The 21,317-nt window shown below is 37.1% G+C and overlaps 5 protein-coding genes across 5 annotated transcripts; 2 read left to right on the top strand and 3 right to left on the bottom strand.

Moving 5' to 3' along the window:
• Window positions 1-1,602: 1,602 nt before the first annotated feature.
• LOC107631538 (monolignol oxidoreductase AtBBE-like 13) lies at window positions 1,603-3,640 on the top strand. Its single transcript, XM_088508022.1, has 2 exons — window positions 1,603-3,479; window positions 3,539-3,640. The coding sequence occupies exon 1, from the start codon at window positions 1,755-1,757 to the stop codon at window positions 3,330-3,332; it is 1,578 nt and encodes a 525-aa protein (XP_088364148.1). The 5' UTR covers window positions 1,603-1,754; the 3' UTR covers window positions 3,333-3,479; window positions 3,539-3,640.
• Window positions 3,641-5,407: 1,767 nt separating this feature from the next.
• On the top strand, window positions 5,408-7,423 carry LOC107631539 (berberine bridge enzyme-like 26). The gene has a single exon (XM_016335013.3). It carries the CDS (start codon window positions 5,734-5,736, stop codon window positions 7,336-7,338), a length of 1,605 nt encoding a protein of 534 aa, XP_016190499.1. The 5' UTR covers window positions 5,408-5,733; the 3' UTR covers window positions 7,339-7,423.
• Window positions 7,424-7,936: 513 nt separating this feature from the next.
• Window positions 7,937-10,605, bottom strand: LOC107631542 (dihydroceramide fatty acyl 2-hydroxylase FAH1). Its single transcript, XM_016335016.3, has 4 exons — window positions 8,804-10,605; window positions 8,628-8,733; window positions 8,389-8,535; window positions 7,937-8,241 (listed from the first exon to the last, which is right to left on the bottom strand). The coding sequence occupies exons 1-4, from the start codon at window positions 9,130-9,132 to the stop codon at window positions 8,119-8,121; spliced, it is 705 nt and encodes a 234-aa protein (XP_016190502.1). The 5' UTR covers window positions 9,133-10,605; the 3' UTR covers window positions 7,937-8,118.
• LOC107631541 (uncharacterized) lies at window positions 9,369-10,591 on the bottom strand. Its single transcript, XM_016335015.3, has one exon. The coding sequence runs from the start codon at window positions 10,589-10,591 to the stop codon at window positions 9,446-9,448; it is 1,146 nt and encodes a 381-aa protein (XP_016190501.1). The 3' UTR covers window positions 9,369-9,445.
• Window positions 10,606-14,639: 4,034 nt separating the features above from the next.
• On the bottom strand, window positions 14,640-17,540 carry LOC107631540 (tubulin beta-5 chain). Its single transcript, XM_016335014.2, has 3 exons — window positions 16,826-17,540; window positions 15,832-16,101; window positions 14,640-15,502 (listed from the first exon to the last, which is right to left on the bottom strand). The coding sequence occupies exons 1-3, from the start codon at window positions 17,217-17,219 to the stop codon at window positions 14,832-14,834; spliced, it is 1,335 nt and encodes a 444-aa protein (XP_016190500.1). The 5' UTR covers window positions 17,220-17,540; the 3' UTR covers window positions 14,640-14,831.
• Window positions 17,541-21,317: the final 3,777 nt, after the last annotated feature.

Here is a 21,317-nt window from a genome sequence, read left to right as displayed (position 1 = left end):
TTGTGTGACCATACTTCTGGTGGAATGTGCAGTACTTGCTTTTGTCGATGTTCTTCGGTTCAGGGTAACTGCCAGCTTTACGGGGGGGTTTAATCAATTTGGAGTTCAGAATCTCTTTAATAATATCGTCCCTCTTCGTATTAAACTGAGTATATGTCTCATAGCGGGGGGTGGGTCTGAAGTTCTTCTTACTGTCCCGAGGTCTGTCGTCGTCTTTAGTAGCCGACGACCTTTCAGCCTTCCGAGCTTGTCGAAGTTCTTCAATATCGATTTGCCCCTTCGCCTTCTCTCGAAACTCGGCTAACGTCTTTGGCTTGGATACTGCAATAGCTTCTTGAAATTTTCCTGGGCGGAGGCCGCTTTTGATGGCATGGAGATGTACTTCAGGATGAAGGTCGGGGATCCGCATGGCTATTTTTGTAAAACGGGTGATATAATCCTTCAGACTTTCTTGAGGGGCTTGCTTAACAGTCGTCAGGTAATCGGAATCATGTAAATATATTGCTGATGCCGCAAAATGATCTTCAAACTGTTTTGCTAACTCCTGGAAACGTGAAATGGAATCTGCAGGCAAAGAGCAAAACCAGTCAAGTGCAGGACCATCTAAAAAGGATGGAAAACAACGACATAAAATAGGATCAGATGCACCGTTAACGATCATGATAGATCGGAATTTTTTGATATGTTGCTTTGGATCTCCCAAACCATCATATGGAGTTAGAGTCGTTGGCAATGTGAATTGTCTAGGCAGTTGAAAGTTCATAATATCGGCCGTGAAAGGTCCTGCCGAGTTGTCAGGCTCATCCTCCTCGTCGTTGGGCGAGGTTTCATTGTTATGGGGATCTCCGCCATCATCATCTTGAGGGGTTTCCGAAACATGCGTTGGGTGGGATTGATGCTCATCATTGGTGTTTCGCCCGTGATGGGTGTCGTTGTGCTCAAGGCGGGCGTTGGCTATCTGCTGAATTTGTTGTTGCATTCTTTGATTTTCCTCCGCCATACGTTGATTTGCCTCAGCCATGCGTTGATTTGCCTGCTGAAGCTCGGTTACCATCCGAAGGAGCTCGGACGTAGAAGGGGGAGGCACATCAGCCATTAATGGATGTTAGGGTATTTTGGGGCCTAGAAAGAAAATTTTTCTATAACCTCGGCCCCACGGTGGGCGCCAAATGTTCCTGCCTGGTTGTGGCCGAGCTATATGTCTCCTTGGAGGGTTGAACGTCCGACCTTGTTGGAGAACTTCAATATGCCTCGACCACCAAGTGAAACAAGGGGGGGGAGCACCTGCAAAAAGCACTCCGACGCTCAAGTCAGCTAAAGAGAATTATTTGAAGAGTTATTTTAGCTTAGAACGATGATCTACCTTTTCAATTTCAGCTGTTTCCTTTATAACTCGGAGATGATGGCCGTTTATTGACCGTTTCTGTGTAACCGATCATAGTGGTTTAATGCCATAAAGTCGGCAAAGTTAATGTGCCGATTAAAAAGGGATTCGCCGAGCTATAATTCGTAACCGACGTATAACGGTTGTATCAAGCTTGATCAACACTATTGCTTTGGCTTGCACGTGACTAATGGGCAATTCCATTCTTTTAAATTTTATGGTGTGGAGAGAAGCAATAAAAAAGAGTATGTTCCACACTCTCATAATTAAATGAGTGGAAAGTAGAAACAATTCCAATACTCTTCAACTTTATATCTTATAAATACAACATATATAGCTTCACCAATCACCACAAACCTAACCAAGAACAATGTCACACTTAACAATAATAATCCTACTCCTATTTTTATCAAGAACAAGTTCAGATTCAATTCAAGAAAGCTTTGTACGCTGCTTACACGTGAATTCGGACAAATCATTCCCATTTGATGCATCAATATACACCCAAAACAATGCATCATTCACAACGGTTCTTGATTCCTCAGCACAGAACCTAAGGTTCTTGGTGCCTTCAGCACCCAAACCTTCCTTCATTTTCACACCAAACACTGAGTCTCACGTCCAAGCAGCCGTCATCTGCGCCAAGAAGCTTAACATCCACCTCCGAGTGCGAAGCGGCGGCCATGACTACGAAGGCATGTCCTACGTTTCGGAGATCGAAACGCCTTTCATGGTCGTAGACTTGGCCAAGCTTCGCGCCATAAACGTTGACATGAAGAGCAACACGGCTTGGATTCAAGCCGGCGCCACCATCGGCGAAGTTTACTACAGAATTTACCAGAAGAGCTCTGTTCATGGCTTCCCTGCAGGACTCTGCACAAGCTTAGGTGTTGGAGGACACATCACCGGAGGTGCATACGGTTCCATGATGAGAAAATTCGGCCTCGGCGCCGATAACGTCCTCGACGCTCGAATGGTGGACGTTAACGGCAGGATTCTTGACAGAAGATCCATGGGGGAAGATCTGTTTTGGGCCATAAGAGGAGGAGGTGGTGGAAGCTTTGGAATCCTTCTATGGTGGAAGATAAAGCTGGTTGAAGTGCCTCCAACAGTTACGGTTTTCACAGTTCCAAGAACACTTGAAGAAGGTGGAACGAAGCTTCTTCATAGGTGGCAGGAAGTAGCACCTTACATTGATGAAAACCTGTTCATAAGAGTTATAATCCAACCTTCAAATGTAGGCAACACAACGAAAAGAACAATCACAACCGCTTACAATGCTCTCTACCTTGGTGGAGCAAGGAAGCTCCTTGAGGTGATGCAGAAGAGCTTCCCTGAACTGGGATTAACCGCCAAAGATTGCGAGGAAACAAGTTGGATCAAATCTGTTATGTACATTGCAGGGTATCCAGACAACACTCCCCCTCAAGTTCTTCTTCAGGGGAAGTCAACTTTCAAGAATTACTTCAAGGCCAAGTCTGATTTCGTGAGGCAGCCCATCCCGGTGGCCGGCCTCCGCGGCTTGTGGCAGAGGATGATGCAGGAGGAGAGCCCCTTGATGATTTGGAACCCTTATGGTGGAAAGATGAGTGACTTCTCAGAGTCTCATATTCCATTCCCTCACAGGAATGGAACACTTTTCAAGATTCAGTATGTCACTTTGTGGCAGGATGGAAAGGAGAATGCTGGAAAGCACATTGATTGGTTGAGGGATCTTTACACTTACATGGGTGCTTATGTGTCTAAGTCACCAAGGGAAGCTTATGTGAACTATAGAGATCTTGATTTGGGGATGAATTCCAAGAGCAGAACAAGCTTCAAGCAAGCTAGCAACTGGGGTTATAGGTATTTCAAGGGTAACTTCAAGAGATTGGTTAAGATCAAGACAAAGGTTGATCCTGGTAACTTCTTCAGGCATGAACAGAGTATTCCACCTCTTCCTTACTGATGCAACTCTGCTACTGCTATCTATAAATTGGCTCACTTTAGAGGGAATAATTAAGGATACATTTTAGATTTAAATGTTGTAAGATACTGATGGAAGTGTTTCAAGTGTTTGATGTGTTTTGTGATTGTGTATGTGACAACATTATAGGTGACTGTGACTCAGGTGTTTGTTTCTCTAGAAAAACAAAATGTGGTATTACTTATTAGTACTAAAGCTATCATTTTGTCTTTGGTATGATTCATCAAGTGTGTTTCATGAAAAACAAATATGAAGTTGGGCAACATAGTCCTGCATGCTTTCTTATACAATTATTTGCTCTATATAATTAATTAATTAATATACAAATGTTTAAAAACAAGAAATATATAAATTCCATGAAAATTTAAAAGGGCAGAAAGTGTCACTAATTTATAGACACAGGCAAAATATTATATGGTTAAGATTTAGACATGAAAACAATTGGAAACTAATAAGTTTGCTACGTGATCCAAGAGAATGCTAACTTTCGCTGAAAAAAAAAATGGAAATTCATAGTTTCATGAATGCTTAGGCAATCATAGACATTCAAGGCATGAATTTTACCAATTCTTCAGGCCCAACGAACATTAAGAAGAAACATGTATTAACATGTTCTTGTTGTTGGGCGAGGCGTCTGAAGCCCAATATTGAGTCTCCAAGAAGATAAATTAATAGCTACATTACCATTTTCCTTCTCTTCAGTTACACTATGTTTGTTTGAGAAGAAAATGGAAGGAAAGAAAAGGAAGGAAAGAAAATAGGAAGGAAAATGATTATTTTTCTTTGTTTGGTCGAGAAGGAAAATTAGAGAGGAAAGAAAATGGAGAGAAAACTAATGTGCTACTCCTTCACTTTTTCAATATATTTTATAATACAGGGATAAAATTGTCTTTTTATAACATTTCTTTTCTTCTTATTTTCTTTCCATCTAAACACATCTAAAGAAAATAAAAATCCACTCAATTTTTTTCCTTTCCTTTCTTTCATTTCTATTTTCTTCCTCTCTATTTCTTTCCTTCCAACCAAACATAGCCTTAGAGCTCGGCTTCAGCACTTGGTGTGGAGCCAGGGCGGATCTCTCCAAACCGGGTTCTTTTAGAGGCCTTAGGCCCAGACCCAAAAAAGGGGAGAAAAAAGGGGAGAAAAAAACTCTCAGCAGTTTTAACATTTGGGTCGGGTAGGTTTTGGGTATCTGTTTGTATTGGGCTGGGGCGTGTTTGGTTGTACCTGGCCTACTCCAAAAGGAAGAAAACACTTCTTTTCTTAATCCGCTGTGCGTGTTTGACAAATGACCCCGATGACTTATTCATGTTTGTTGACTTTTAAGGAAAAGAAACAGTGGCATCCATTATGTTAAATTATTCGATTAAAGTTGGTGTGTTTTTTATAAGATTATTGTTGTTTGTTGATGTTGTATTAATAAAAATTGACTTCTGAAGGCTCACAGAAAAAATTGTTTAAACAATCAATAAGGTATTATTGAAGATTTGATGGGAATATTCAAATAAAGATAAGTTCTTAAAGGAGTCAAAGTTTATCGCATAATGTTAAGATACTACATTTCATAAAATTAAAATGAATCTCATATCATTAATTTTACTTTACAAATATAATTATTACTCCATCAACTTTATCTAAATGTATGTAAAGATAATTAGTGAAGCTTATTTCTTGTTTCTTATCAAGATTTGTCTCCAGTCTCCACAAAGTATGGGTCCTTCGGCCCTCACATGTCCCCCAAAAAAATCACACATTGTCATCTTTTTATCCCAACCTAACATGCTAAAGAAATTAGTGTAGTTTACTTTGAAACTTCTTGACATACAAAAATGGCACGTGGAGCTGGTCTAACGCTAGCATATTCAGTTCTATCTCACCTACATTATTATCCTTGCTTTAAGCAAAGCGACTTCTATGATTGATCTTTCACAGCTTGATTGGCGCGCAAATGTATATAATACCAACGATGCATGTGTATTGCTTGTAGATATTTCAGAATGTGATTCCTTCCTTCTTCATATTGCAACCACAAAAATATTTTTAAAGAAAGAATATAATAATAAACTATACACTTAGTTCTACAAGCTAAGCTATATTTGCAATGACCATAAGAGTGGATTGACCATATTAAAGAAATCATTATCCGCATCATGAGATAGTTTCTGGTGTGAATTGTATTCAAATAAACTAATATTCCTTCCACCTTGTCATAATTTCAACTACAGCACTGCAACTGGACCTAAATAAAATAGAAATACCACTTAGTGTATGAATATGACGTGTACATTAGCTAACATACACGTATATTACCACTATAAAACCAGCATTGGCAACCAGTATTCTTTAAACACAAGACAAGAGAGGAGAAGATTAGAGCATTATTATGGAGTCTTACTCCTTTAGGCCCTTCTTGTCAAGTTTTCTGATTCTGTTGTCAATTTCACTCACTAACTCAATTCCAATTCAAGAAGCTTTCAACCATTGTGTAACACTCCATTCTCAAACCCCAAATGAATTTCCCAGTGCAGTGTACACTCCTAACAATGCTTCCTACACTTCTATCCTTGAATCCACTGCTCAGAACCTAAGGTACTTGCTACCCTCACTGCCAAAACCAGAATTCATATTCACACCATTCCATGACTCACAAGTCCAAGCTGCAGTGATTTGCGCCAAACAGCTTGGTATTCACATGAGGGTGAGAAGTGGAGGCCATGACTACGAAGGCCTCTCTTATGTTTCTTTCATAGAGAAGCCATTCATGATCCTAGACTTGGTCAAGCTCCGCGAGATCAACGTTGATATCGCGCAGAACACGGCTTGGATTCAAGCCGGTGCCACCGTGGGCGAAGTTTATTACAGAATTGCAGAGAAGAGCGCAGTGCATGGCTTCCCTGCAGGGCTTTGCACAACCCTGGGAATTGGCGGCCACATAACAGGGGGTGCATATGGTTCTATGATGAGAAAGTATGGCCTTGGAGCCGACAATGTCCTCGATGCTCGAATCGTGGATGCCAACGGCAGGATTCTGGACAGAGAAGCCATGGGAGAGGACTTGTTTTGGGCAATCAGAGGTGGTGGTGGAGGCAGCTTTGGAGTTATCCTCTGGTGGAAGATCAAGCTGGTTCCAGTGCCGGAAACCGTGACAGTTTTTACGGTTACCAAGAGCTTAGAACAAGGAGCAAACAAGATTCTGTATAGGTGGCAGGAGGTGGCACCAAGCATTGATGAGAATCTGTTCATCAGAGTTTTGATTCAAACAGCCAACGGAAGCGTTCCGGGGCGCAGAACCGTGACAACTTCTTACAATGCTCTCTTCCTTGGCAGTGCTGACACGCTCCTCCAAGTGATGAAGCAGAGCTTCCCTGAATTGGGATTGACAAGAAAGGACTGCGTAGAAACCAGCTGGATCAAATCTGTTCTTTACATTGCTGGATTCCCCAGTGGAACTGCTCCTGAAGTTCTGCTCCAAGCAAAATCAACATCCAAGGCTTACTTCAAAGCAAAATCTGATTTCATCAGGCAAGTCATCCCGGAGAATTCGCTAAACTCGCTATGGAAGATTTTCCTGCAGGAAGATGGGCCTCTCATGATTTGGAATCCCTATGGAGGAATGATGGGGAGGATTCCGGAATCTGCCACACCTTTCCCTCACAGGCAAGGAACTCTCTACAAGATTCAGTATGTAACTGGATGGCTTGATGGAGAGAAGAGCATGGCAAGGCATATGAACTGGATCAGAAGATTTTACTACTTTATGGCTCCTTATGCTTCAAAATATCCAAGGGAAGCTTATGTTAACTACAGGGATCTTGATATTGGGATGAACCACCAGAATACCACAAGCTTCTCAAAGGCTTCTGTTTGGGGATTCAAATATTTCAAGAACAACTTCCTCAGACTAGTACAGGTGAAGACTAAAGTTGATCCATCTAATTTCTTTAGGCATGAACAGAGTATCCCTCCATTCCACACTAAGAGATGGTAGAAGCCAACAACTTTGAATTATTCCTATGCATATTTGTGTTCTGTGTAAACTCAGTTTCCAAATAATTACACCTTACTTTCCTTTCCATTTGTGTGCCACTACGAATTTTGTCAATTATAACAATTGTATTGACCAAAGTGATATGTAACTTATATTATTCTCACATTTCATAAAACTCAACCTTTCAGGCGCACTGAAAGATCACCAAAAACAGCAGCAGCCAACACTATGTTGCACTGACCTATGAGATTAACTTTCCTTTGTTTTTGACATTTCTTAATTCATCTTTAGGAAAAGTATATCCACTTGCCTACCATGATATTAGTAAATAATGTGGCCTATCCCTATTTGATGTGACATGCAATCTCACGATCTATAAGACTTTGGTCTAGTATTTAATTTTGAATTGACATTGGCAGTGGTTGATATAATGACAGCCTGCTTCGCTATACTATTATCATTATCAATGGGAAACAGTGCAATCATTTCATTTGAAAATGTGAGACACCGAATGTTTGCTGGCTTCAGACCTTGCTTGGTCAATGTTTTAATACTCTATTTCAAAATAAAAAAGATATATGCACAGGAAAGGAGAGAATTTTGAGCCACAAAAACTTGATACATATCAAATTTTACAGGCTGATAGAAGGTGGAGAGTTAACCCTCATAAGCATTAATTAATTACACAATGAAAAGCATTAGATGTTTTATGTATTGTCTGAAACTCTGAGTTCACTATCATCTTAACGAATGCAGAAATATGCAAGTTCTGACAATGACTTAACTACTTTTGGAATCTCCCTTTACAGAAGGAGGAAGGGTTCCGAAAACGACATCCCATAGCGGTGAGGTGATCCCAAAACCATAGTTGGAGATCCGATAGTGATGATTCAAGTGGTACTTCTGCAAACACAGAACGAATGAAATATTATTTGTGTTCTTTCTTCCTTACAAGACTTGTGTTGATTGGACCACAAATTTGAATTTGTAATTTTGAAAAGGAGTGTGGCTTGAGGATTTATGAAATCAAATTGAATTGAGATGTTTTACCTTGAGCATTTTGGGAGCATCAGACTTGGGTTGACCATGGTGCAAATAGTAATGTGTGCAATCGTACATGACGTATCCCAACAAAAGACCTCCGAAAATAGCAGGAGCAGTTGTTGGAGTGCTGAAAAGCTTCACAATGTTCCACAACTGCGATTCAAGAAGCAAGTATCTCAAAATGTCACCGATTTTGAGAGAGTGATTAATCATTGTATAAATAAAAAGAGGAAGAAGGTAGTTACCGGGACAGCAAACATGGCGGCGGCTGCTGGAGGGAAAACGAGTCTGAGGTGATCCATGGGGTGTTTATGGTGGCAGCCATGGAGAAGATAATGGAAGGTATTTCCCCTGTAAAGAAAGGAAATGAATGAGACGAGACGAGAGGAGATGAGATGAGATGTGAGGAGAAAATGCAAACCAGTAAGAGGTGGTTTTGACGTGGAAAAGGAAGCGATGCAAAAGGTACTCGGCGAGGGTCCAGGCTAAGAGGCCAATGAGGATGAGCTGGGAAATATTAGAAGGAGGGACGCCCATGGTGAGGGAGTTGTGAATGAAGAATAAGGCGACGGGTATCCATACAATTGGGATGGCGTACCAGGGAGTGCGCGTGAAGAACTCCAGAAAATTGCTGTGGAAGAAGCGGGGGCCTTCCTTTCCCAGAATTGGATCGTGAACCCACTCATCGTATCCATCTCCAAGATGTCCCACCTGGAACACCAGCGGCTTCTTCAAATCAACCTTCACCATCTTCCAATATTCTCTCTCTCTCTTCGCGCGCCACAGACTCAGAGAGAGACACAGAGAGAGCCAGAATGCCAGATCTCGCTCTCTCTATTTAGACGCCTTCCCACGCCCAAATCTGGACACACTGTTATTACCGTTCATAAACTTTCCCTTCTTAATTCAATTGTGATGGACAATAACCTCCTTTTTACCACTTCTTTCGACACCCTCCTCCCATATTGGCCCAATCTTTACACATATTGGGCTCGGGCCCATTTCAATACCCAAAAGAATTTATATTGACTAAACTCATTTATATTTATATTTACATTTACATTTACATGTGAAATCTCAAAAGCATCTTAAAAAGAAAACACGACGCCAGTGTAAGTACGAGTGCTGCCAAACGACCCATTAAGAGCCCACCAAGTACTGTCACTAACACAATGACGTGTCCCCATGAACAACACTTCCCAACTTCATGGATTCTAATCACACCTTCTTCTTCTTCTTCAACCCAAGTCATGATCATTCCATTACTATCATCAACCTCCTCCTCTCTTGAACACTTCTCTTCTTTCCCACTCCATCGAGACTCACCTTCTCTCTCTTTACTTCTCTTTCTCAAAGAGCTTCTCCACTTTTTAGGCACCAGTTTCTTCACCCCCTTCCATGTAAACCTATTACTTCGGCTACCTTCTTCACATGAATCCGCAATATCCTCCAACCATTTCTTCTCACAACAACCACCAACCTTGCTTCTGCTTTCACTTTCAACAACCTCAATAGTTTCATTCAACGACATCAATCCAGCGCCACCAACACCCGCTACTTCTTCACAGTGATCCTCTTTCTTGCTTTTCAACTTCATCAGTTTCTGAAACCAAACACAATTACAAACCGTTACGGTAAAAGGCTCCATTTTTATACCCACGGTTCTCCACCACCCAACGAAACGTTTCCCCACGTTTTCAAGAAACAGAAGCGTAACTGCCGACACGGTTATCCCAACGGTCAGCTTCATCACGCTGCTAATCAAAACCACCACCACGAACAACGCCTTCCACTTCACGGACGATGCAAGAACAGATTTTGAATATGATCCACACCCGCATTCGTCGACCCGATTTACCTCTTCCGAACCCGATACCCCGCCGTCATCTCCACCGTCGTTCACAGTTACCAGCGGTGTCAAACTCGGAGCGTGGGTCCGAACCACGGATAAATCGCCTGAACTTAATGTCTCCGGCACAGGAGATAGCACCGGCGTGGAGGGCGGTGGCGGTGGAGGATCGTAGATACCGGGTTGAAGAGGTCTCTTTGACTTGGTTCTTGTGAAGCGGCTTCGGTTCTTGACGAAGAGATCGATGAGGGAGGTGGGGAATCCGGTTTCGACGACGAGGGAGCCACCGCGACTTGGAGATTGAAGGTCGGCAACGATTTGAGATATTCTTGTTACCCTGTTCTTCTTCCATGGCGGCATGGTTCTCAGGCTCCTTCACCCTCTGCTACTCAACCGCTTTCTATTTCTTTTTCTTCCGTTTTGGATGAGAAGCAGAAATTAAATGAAAAGAAAAAATAAAGGGGGCCGAAAAAGAAAGAGAGTGATGGAAAGTGGGTTGTGAAAGAAATTAAGATCGTTTTTATAGCGTGAAAGAGAAAGATAAAGAGAGTGAAAGAGAGAGGTTGCTGAAGGCGCGTGATGCAGTTGGTGTGGGTTGAATGCTTACTATGTGGCGTGCGTTACTTTATTCATTTCATAATTAATTGCTTCATTTATGGACTATTAATACCACTACTAACCCATATTTTATCTCTTCTTATTTTGCTTTGCTTTTCCTTCGTTGGAACTTGGAATCTAAAAGAAGGATGAAATGCTACTACTATTTTCCAATAAGAAAGATAAATATGAGTGTGGCACGTCAAGCATATACATGTTCCTGAGTTTGAAAGAAGAAAAAAATTAACTAGGCCAATAATAATATCTGAATATAGATATAGATATACAATTTGGCATTTAGCTTTGGAATTTCAGTTTTGTTCTTATACCGAGAGCGACTTCTTGTTTGCTCTATCAGCCACCTAACCCACCCCACTCGTTTTCAATCTGTCCATAATATGAACGAAAATGAATTTTGTCCTTCTCCTCTTTCAATTTTCTCCCATTAAGAAAAAAAAATCATAATAATGGAGATTACGTGTTTTATATCTCGGGAGAAAAAAAAAAGAAAAAAATGTATAGTCATATAAGATGAGAAGACACCACATCCAACTCAAAACCTTAAGGTGTCAAGTTAATGGGTCTCTCATCTTATAAACTCCTCACTCTTCCTTGCTTTCTTTGATGTGGGACTAACTTCAACACTCCTCACACTTGCAACACTAACAATATAGAAACCTCCGGTTTCCAATTTACGAATCAAATTTTTCATACCAAATACACCTCATTTTTAAAAGTGACCAGTGAAATATTTTAATTTAAAGATAGTTATATATTTTACAAGGTGGTTGTTGATATGTAGTTTCAGTTACTGATGAGTCCCATTATTCTTGCCACTACGCTTGAACGAACAGAACGTGTGGGAAGCAGATAAATTCTACATGGGACCAGTTTCCACTTGGATCAAATATTTGAAACTTATAATTGAGGCTTTAACAATAAAATGGAAGCTTAAAGAAAGTGCACTTTAGTCTTTTGGAGGGGCCTAAGCGCGAGGAAAGAGCCAAATGGAAAAAGTCAAGCTAAGCTTGGTGCTATGCAAAAAGCTTTGTGATTATGGCCCTCTATGTGACTAATGTCACTCATTACACTAAGTAGGTAGGGTCTTCCTGCCATTGTTAGGCGAACTTTTTTTTATATTGAAATTTTATTTATGATTTTGTTAATATTACAATATTTTCGTGGAATATAATGATATAAAAATATATACAATAAGAAGAAACTATGAATAACGATTTTAAATAAGATAAAAAAAATTTAAAAAATAATTAAAATATCTTAAATTACAAGTTTAAATAGAATAAAAAATATAGAAAATCTTAAATTATGATTTTAATTTTTTTATTTAAAAAAGTAAACTCGCAATTTATATATACATCACACTTATAGAATATACTAATTTAAACCCATATTAATATATGACACAATTTTATCCGTCATGTAAAAAATAATTAGCAGAAAAACTACGAATATATTTTTTATGAGGTTAACTACGATTTTGGTCCTTAAAATATAAGTTGAAAAGTTTTTTGTCTCAAATTTTTTTTTTTTGCATATAAAATCTAACTTGATTTTAAAATCGTCCTTATCTTAAGGTAGGGGTGGCAAGCGGGGAAGCCCGACCTCGCCTCGCTTAGTGAGGCGGTCCCAGAATTCCGCCCTGCTTAACGGCGGGCCAGCGGGCTAAACCCACCAAATATCCTTTTTTTTTTTTACTTTTAACTATTAAATAATATATATAAAGGTATAAAAAAATCTCTTCTATTTTTTACTTTTAACTATTATAATTTCTAAAGGTATAAACAAATTATAATTTTTATATTCACAAACATTAAAGTCTTTGTAATTATAAATATTGTTCCCAAAGTAAAATAAACATAATCCAAAACATAATTATAAATATTATCTCTAAAACCAAATAAACATACTAAGCCTAGCGGGGAAGCCCGCTCCACCCCAAATATTATCTATAAACCAAATATTATCTATAAATATTCAATTTTCATCTTCATTCTCTTGTAAGTTGGGTTGGAAAAAGTTAGATTTTGACAAAAAAATTTGTGAAAATACCCCTTACTAAAAAAATACTAAGCCTAGCGGGGAAGCCCGCTCCACCCCACTAAAACCCGCGGTTTAAGCGGTGCAGGTTAGGCAGACTTCTGCTATTTGGCGGTCCTAATATTCTAGTCCGACCCGCCTTTTTTGGCGGGTTACACGGACCGATCCGTCGAGTTTAAGTCCGTTTGCCACTCCTATTTTAAGGACCAAAATTGTACGAAAGTGACGATAGAAGTGAATCATGAATAATTTTTTTTTTCTTTTCTTCTCTTTTTTTTCTTTTTTTTTTTCTGTACTTTTCTTCTCTTTTTTTCTTTTTTTTCTTTACAGAAAAAAAAAACATTATATTTCTCTTATTTTTTTATTTTATAATTTTTTTGTTATGAATAATTTAGTTCAAAATTTTAAAATTTAAATAAAAAAATAATTTTATAACTTAATTTTAAAATTTAGAAACGATTTTGTATAAAAAATAATTAAGAACGAGCAAATTTTTTAATCTATATTTTAGAAACTAAAATCATAGTTAATCTTTTAAGAGAAGAAAAAAATAAAAGGAGAAAGGGGGAAAACTATTGGTCCCTTTATCCAGTGAGATAATGTAAAGGGAAAGCGAGAGGAATCTGAATGAGAAGCACGTGGCATAATGTTGTGTATTTACAGATTGGCCTCGTGGAAATGTTGTCTTGTCCTCTGGTTTCGTAACATTTCTCTCTTCTTTGACTGACATTTTTAACTGTATTTTAAATTTGTCTTAATGCATATGCATACAAATATCAACCAATCTCAGTTATTGTCTGGTAAGTGTGATTCACCTCGGAGTATAACCTGCGTAATTTTTTTCTCTTTTTTTTTTTTTTTTTTGAGCGATGATGTATCCTTGTAATTATCGTTTTATCTCTTTTATTTTCTAAAATAAGAAATAAGTAAAAATCAAATATATTTATTGACTTTGAAAACCCTAAAATAGAAATCATACTTTTCTCTATTTAAAAATTAGAAAAATGTTTAGGGGCTATGTTTAGGTAACAGGAACAGAAATTAAACAGGATATATCATTTTCTTTATCTTTTACTATTAACTTTAGGAAAAAACAAAACCCTCCGCTTCTTGTTTGATTGTAGTTCATATGATATATTTTAAATAAAAATTTATATATAATTGCTTCGTTTAAAATTAATAAATAATTTAATATGTTTAATTAAATTAATTTTTAATTATTAATCTCGCATAAAAATGATGGTGTCTCAATTATTCAATTTCAACTTATATTTTATATAAGCGATTAAGCCCATCGATAGTGGTGTTCATTTATTTCTTTTTTGTCGGATATATTCATTAAACCCAAGTACCCAACTATCCAAGTCCAACTGTACAATGAGACAATATAAAAAGAAAATTGAGACCAGAAAGAAACGTACAACTGAAAGAGGGCCCAACTGCATTTGATGGTTATATGTTCCCACAAACAAGAAGTTTTTAACAGCAAGACGTATGGTTTTGTACTTTCGTAAAATTAAGTAAATTATTATTATTATTATTATTATTATTTGTTACTCAATTACTCTACTTCGACGGCTGCTCCCTCCGATCCAACCTTGTTTTTCACTTATTCCTCTCCCAACAACATGCTAAATCAAAATAAAATGGGAAAGGCAGTAGTATAAGTTAATGCTTGTTGAATTCAAAACCAATAAAAAAATAAAATAATTAGAAAGAAAACAACTGGAAGAAAAAGGGGAAACAATGGTAATAGAGGGGAACTGCCACCTTCGATATATATAAGGAACTACCTAGTAAGACATCCATGACCTCAAAATAGAAGCACTCTCCGCAGATCCCAGATTATACAATGACTTAATGTCTCAACGACCCTCAATCCATTCAAAACACATCAACAATAAACAAGTCAACGTATTTTGACTGTTCCACAATTTAAAGCAGCTTAAGCAGCAGCCTCCTCTTCTTCCTCTCCATATTCTTCCTCATCAGCAGTAGCATCCTGGTACTGCTGATACTCTGCAACTAGATCATTCATGTTACTCTCAGCCTCGGTGAACTCCATTTCGTCCATTCCCTCTCCAGTGTACCAATGCAAGAAAGCCTTGCGCCTGAACATTGCTGTGAACTGCTCACTAACTCTCCTGAACATCTCCTGAATTGATGTTGAGTTGCCAATGAAGGTGGATGCCATCTTGAGACCCCTAGGTGGAATATCGCACACGCTAGACTTCACGTTGTTAGGTATCCACTCCACAAAGTAAGAAGAGTTTTTGTTTTGCACATTTATCATCTGCTCATCCACTTCCTTGGTGCTCATCTTACCACGGAACATTGCCGAGGCAGTCAGATAACGACCGTGGCGTGGATCTGCAGCACACATCATGTTCTTGGCATCCCACATCTGCTGAGTCAATTCAGGCACAGTCAAGTTGCGATACTGCTGGGAACCTCTTGATGTCAAGGGTGCAAACCCAACCATGAAGAAATGGAGACGAGGGAAGGGGATAAGGTTGACAGCAAGCTTTCTAAGATCAGAGTTCAGCTGCCCAGGGAAACGTAGACAACAAGTAACTCCACTCATGGTAGCAGAAATGAGGTGGTTAAGGTCACCAACTGCAATAAGAAGAAAAATAGATATAAAATACATTATGAGTTCAAATTAGACAAGCAAACAAAACCAATGATTGCACAAGTTCAACAACCATAACCACAGGTATGAGTGAGACACAAGACACAAACCCACTTGAATCCTCCCACTAACGTGATATATACTCCTATTTTAATATTCAAAATTGAATGGTCAAGGAAAATGAAAACTTCGTCTTAATCATTACTTAACACATTTTTTACCTCAAGCAAATAAATACATCAATATTATCCATACAGCAAGAATAATAATCATAAATTTCACTAACTGTACTAAAATTCAAATAGAAACTCACAAGTTGGTGTAGCAAGCTTCAAAGTGCGGAAGCAGATATCATAGAGAGCTTCGTTGTCCAAGACCATGCATTCATCAGCATTTTCAACGAGCTGATGAACAGAAAGTGTGGCATTGTATGGCTCTACAACTGTGTCCGACACCTTGGGGGATGGAAAGACGGAAAATGTCAACATCATACGGTCTGGATATTCTTCCCGGATCTTTGAGATGAGAAGGGTTCCCATGCCTGAGCCAGTACCACCTCCCAAAGAGTGGCAGACTTGAAATCCTGTTCATATATTCAACATATAACTCAATTGCTTAGCCACAGTTGCAAATAACGCAACGTGATTAAATTTTGACAGATATGCAAGAAGTTCAATAAGAAACCAAAAACGATTTTTCAATTGCCATGCACCAACACTAAATAAATGCCAATGTATAGTCCAATGATTAAATTTATGGAATCGAATTTTTACATAACGATATGAAACATACAAAAGCTTAAAGCTGTATTCTAAATCTCTAATAAAACACATTACAGATATTTAATAAAAATAAAACTCGTATCAATGCCAAAGACAGAAAAATATCTTCAGACTATCAGCATATGTTATGGTAAACAAGAGACGGATTAGAACGAAAATGATGTGAAGAAATCCACATTCCACGAATAATGTTGAGACCAACCAAAAAAAAGTTCTAAAATCACAGACTGCAACTAAACAACAAAGCTTGGTCCCCGACACCAAAGTTCAGTGAACAGATTACAGATTATAACCAATCCAAGGCACGTAAAAGAAAATCAAGGGAAAAACTTGAACACAATTTATATCAACGCGAATCAAATTCAGGGGAAAAAATTGCTTGGAACGAGGACCTAAATTGCATTAAAATAAAATAATAATCCAGAAACAACAATTGGCTCCTGAACGATACTAAAATGAAACACAAGAATACAATAAATCGAAGAAGAAAGAATGAAAGAAAGAGAGAGATAGCGAATTGAATACCCTGCAAGCAATCGCAATTCTCGGCCTCCTTCCTGACAACATCCAAGACGGAGTCGATGAGCTCAGCTCCCTCGGTGTAGTGACCTTTGGCCCAGTTGTTACCCGCACCTGACTGCCCGAACACGAAATTATCGGGGCGGAAGATCTGCCCAATCGGACCGGATCTAAGAGAATCCATGGTTCCAGGCTCCAGATCCATCAAGACGGCGCGTGGGACGTACCTTCCGCCGCTGGCCTCGTTGTAATAGACATTGATGCGCTCGAGCTGGAGCTCTGAATCGCCGCTGTACTTTCCGGTGTGATCAATGCCGTGCTCGTCGCAGATCACTTCCCAGAATTTGGCACCAATCTGGTTGCCGCACTGGCCACCCTGGATGTGCAAGATTTCTCTCATTTTCTCGGGAAAGTGACGAAAGGTGGAGAGCGGAGAGAGATGATAAAATAACGAAAGGTGATATTCTTTTTCCTTTACTCTCCCTTGCGCTTTGGGGGAGGGAGGGTAGAATTTAAAAGGCGTGGTTTGGATTGTAATTATGGCGTGGTTTAAGGGTTAATTTTATGACGTGTGGTGGTGCTTGTTCTTTTCTTCCATTATGAGCTGTGGAGCCGCCCAATTCTTCTCTTCTCGTCTAAAAATATCCCACGATGGATAACAACCCAACAATCGTTATTGACTTTATGATTACAGTTACACATTTGACATCACTCATCCCTATCACCCTATGCTATTTACACTCAAATCAAATATAGACCACTCCAATTTGGATAGTCCTTAAACAGATTCACATTTTTGTTCTGTCACACGCTTCCGTACATGCCACCTGTCAACGTCTGTGCATTTTTGTTTTTGGGCCGGTTTAAGCCCAACTCAAAAATATGATACTTCCCCAATGCCCCATACATGAAAATTTCATTATTGAAAAAATTGGTTTCATGACCAAAAAAAAAAAAAAAAATTGGTTCGATTTATGTTTTTATTTTTTAATATTTTTTATTTTCAAGACTTTTATACAAAAATAGGAGGTGAAAATGATACCATTAGTATTGGACTAGTCCAATTAGAGAATTATACCATAAATAGAAGTATGATGTAATAATGTAGGAGATGCATGATGTAATTGAAAACTCTACTTTCTCTCTTTAGTTCTAATCTTAGAAATTTCTCTTCTATTCTCTTTAATTATCTCTAATTCTCTCTAGTTCTTGATACAAATTCGTATAAAAAAATTGAAAAAAAAATTATTATTTTTATTACCTTTTCGTTTACAAAATTCTAAAATAAAAAAATACTGAAAATAAAAAATAAAAACGTAAATCAAACAAACTTCCCACTAAAATACATTTAGTTTGAAACTCGATTTTGAATATAACTCAGAATATAAAAATATATTAAAAAAATTTCAAAAATATATCTAGTACATATAATATATAAAAGATAAACACCAACAAATAAAAAGTCACCAAAAATATAATATATAAAAAAATATTTACAAAAAATTAATTATTCTATATTTGTGTATAAATACATGTAAGGTTATCAAATTCACAAGCCTAAATAAATTTGTGGAGCTCACCTAAATTTAACTTGTAAGTTTAACTCGTAAACTCGTAGATTCACATAATTTACTTGTTATACATTTATTTTTTTAAAATTATATATCATACATAATATATATTTACTCAAATCTAAACATTATTTTTAAATTAACAATTTCACCACAAAACACATAATAAATTAAAATATACTAATATAATACAAATTATAATAAGTACATTTAAATATTTTATTATTATGCAATAAGCATGAAGCACAAGTAGAAACACAAAGCACATATAAGAATTAGAACTTTAAAGCTCAAATCGGGGAGAGAACTCAGAAGCAGATGCATATCAACATCTAAAATGACAAAATAGAATCAAAATGAGTGAACACGAAGCAGATCAAAAATAGAAAGGACAAAAGGAGAAGGTCTAAAAAGAAGGAGATAGAGGCTAGGAGTAGTAGAGCTAGACAATAAACAATAGGTTTATTTCTTAAGCACAAGCGACATTGTTTGGACTTATAATAGGATAAAAATCAAACATGCAAGCTCCAGAGTAAACACTAGTTTTTTGAGTCAATCCAAATTCAGCCGAGTCTATTCAAAAACGAATTTAAAAACGAGTCAATTCGGTTCTATTACTTAACAATGTGAATTCGAAAGATTTTATGAGTTAACTCAAAAATTTGACAATCGTAAATATATATATTACTTAACTCATTTGAATAATTTTTTATACGAATAAATAATTTTTTATACAAATAATATTGCTGATAATATATTTGAATATTTTAGTTTATATACCTCTCTCCAAATGAATTGAATTCCATGACATTTGGCATGTGCAGAGAGCTTCAAGTTTTAATATAAGCCTAATATTTATATGCATCCTAATGTGACAAACTAAATCTCATGCTAAGACACCGCATATGAAACCAATCCTCAATTCTTCACAAAGGAACGGTTGAGTTAAAATTGATTTAGATAAATAAATTATGATAACAAATATTTATTAAAAACTTAATTTTGTTTTAATGTGTGTTTTAGTGATACAGGTTTATTATTTTTTTCTCAGTCCAACAATATTATTTAAATATTTTTTTAATGCTTCAATTTAATGTATAAGTCCAAAATCTTTAAATAAGTACCGATCAATAAAAAAATATAAAGGAAGAAGATTCTGCATTTACAAAATGATAAAGGAACATTTGTTTGTTTTTATCATAAAAAAACAAGGACAGTTGAAAAAAAAAAATAACAACACAACAAGAATAGTTGAGACTTGAGACACTCCCACTACTCCAAAAACATCAATAAAGCAAAGAACAAAACACAAACTTACAAAAAGGTAAAAATAGTGGTGCAGCTCTTCGAATAGCAGAAGTAATGGAGTAAAAGAAAAAAGGGGATGCATACCAAAGAAGAAAGTAAATCCAATGACAGCAGAGGTGATGGAATGGCTCCTCAACATTCAAAGTTAGTGAAGCAAGAAGAACATGGACAATATATTTCAGAGACAGCTCCAATAGGTAGTTGGGACAAAAAAATAAAAGAGGCTAATTGGAAAGCAAACTGAAGATATATAAGAAGTATCACTACAACATTTGAAAGCAAGAAAAAAAGAGTGATACAAGAACATCATCTCAATATACTTGAGTTGAATTCTTTTCATTCAATTTGTACTTCATTTTAGATTTTCTCTGCTATGGCTATCTAATGTTATCTTTTTGTATTTGAGAAAAAAGTTTATGAATGTGAGTTGAAAAAGCCATGAAAAAAGAGGTAAGAGAGATGCATGAAAAAGTCAAGAAATGTTTCTGTGTAATATGATTTTGTTGAACTGAGGTTTAGTTTCCCTTATCAAATTGGGATAGCACTTGGTGGTAGATTGAATCTGCAGGTTCCTTTTGTCAAATTGGGATAACACTTAGGGTTTCTGAATTTGATTAGGTTCTCCTTTCAAGTTGGGACAACACTTGGGTTGCTAGGCTTTGAGATAAAAAGCTTAGTGAAAAATACTAGATGAATTGGGTTGTAATTCATTAATATTAGTGTTTGTAATCTATTTGATTATAGTAAAAATTCCACCATAGCAGTGATGGATGTAAGTTTTATGGCACTTAAAAACTGAATTAAGATACATGTTGGCCTCTATCTCTTCTTTTCTTTTCTGTTTTAACTTCCACAAAAAAAAACTTAAAAAATTAATTTTAAACCAATTTGATTCAACTACTTTCTCAAAAAGTTAATTTTAAACCAATTTGATTCAACTCCATTCTCAAGTTCAAGCAGTTCCATCAGGAACTATCATAGAGTTCATACACATCCATTATTATCTGTCCTCCTTTGTTTAATTCGTTAATTCATTTCTGTTGAGCGCATATACCCCCATGGCCACCAATCTTGCACACTTGTGGCTCTCACATTCATACTAGCATTATTGCCAATTGATCACAGACCTCTTCAGAATTTTTGTGTGGCAGATCCAAAATCAATTCATTTATTACGTGTTTGGTTTTCTTCTCAAGAGCTAAACCGAGTAAGAGAATTTCATTGTCGCCACTGCTCCGCTACTAAGTCAAAAATGGAGGCCATTGCTTTCATGGAAACACATTGCATTTGATGACATGGGAGGCCTCTGCCTCGTGACTTGTGACCCTACAAGCCTTTTTTTTCTTTTTTGTGAAAATTTGTATCTTTCTATTGATATTGCAACTTGAGAAGAAATGACGCACCTAATAACTCATTATTATACTCAGTACATTTTTCTGCATTTAATCATTGCTTACTATTGTAGCTATTTTTTTAGATATTGTAAAATAAAAAGTGTAACAGGATGATATTATATAAATTTAGTGTAATACATTGATATAAAATGGATTAATATGAGAATAAATCGTTACTATTACTAACAATTTGAGTTAATGACAAAAAATATACTTAATACGTGA

The sequence above is a fragment of the Arachis ipaensis genome, chromosome B3, assembly GCF_059453495.1.
Source record: "Arachis ipaensis isolate K30076 ecotype BB chromosome B3, ASM5945349v1, whole genome shotgun sequence".
Lineage (NCBI taxonomy): Eukaryota > Viridiplantae > Streptophyta > Magnoliopsida > Fabales > Fabaceae > Arachis > Arachis ipaensis.
The sequence above is the reverse complement of the archived record's forward strand: the minus strand, read 5'-3'. Positions and strand labels throughout refer to the sequence as shown.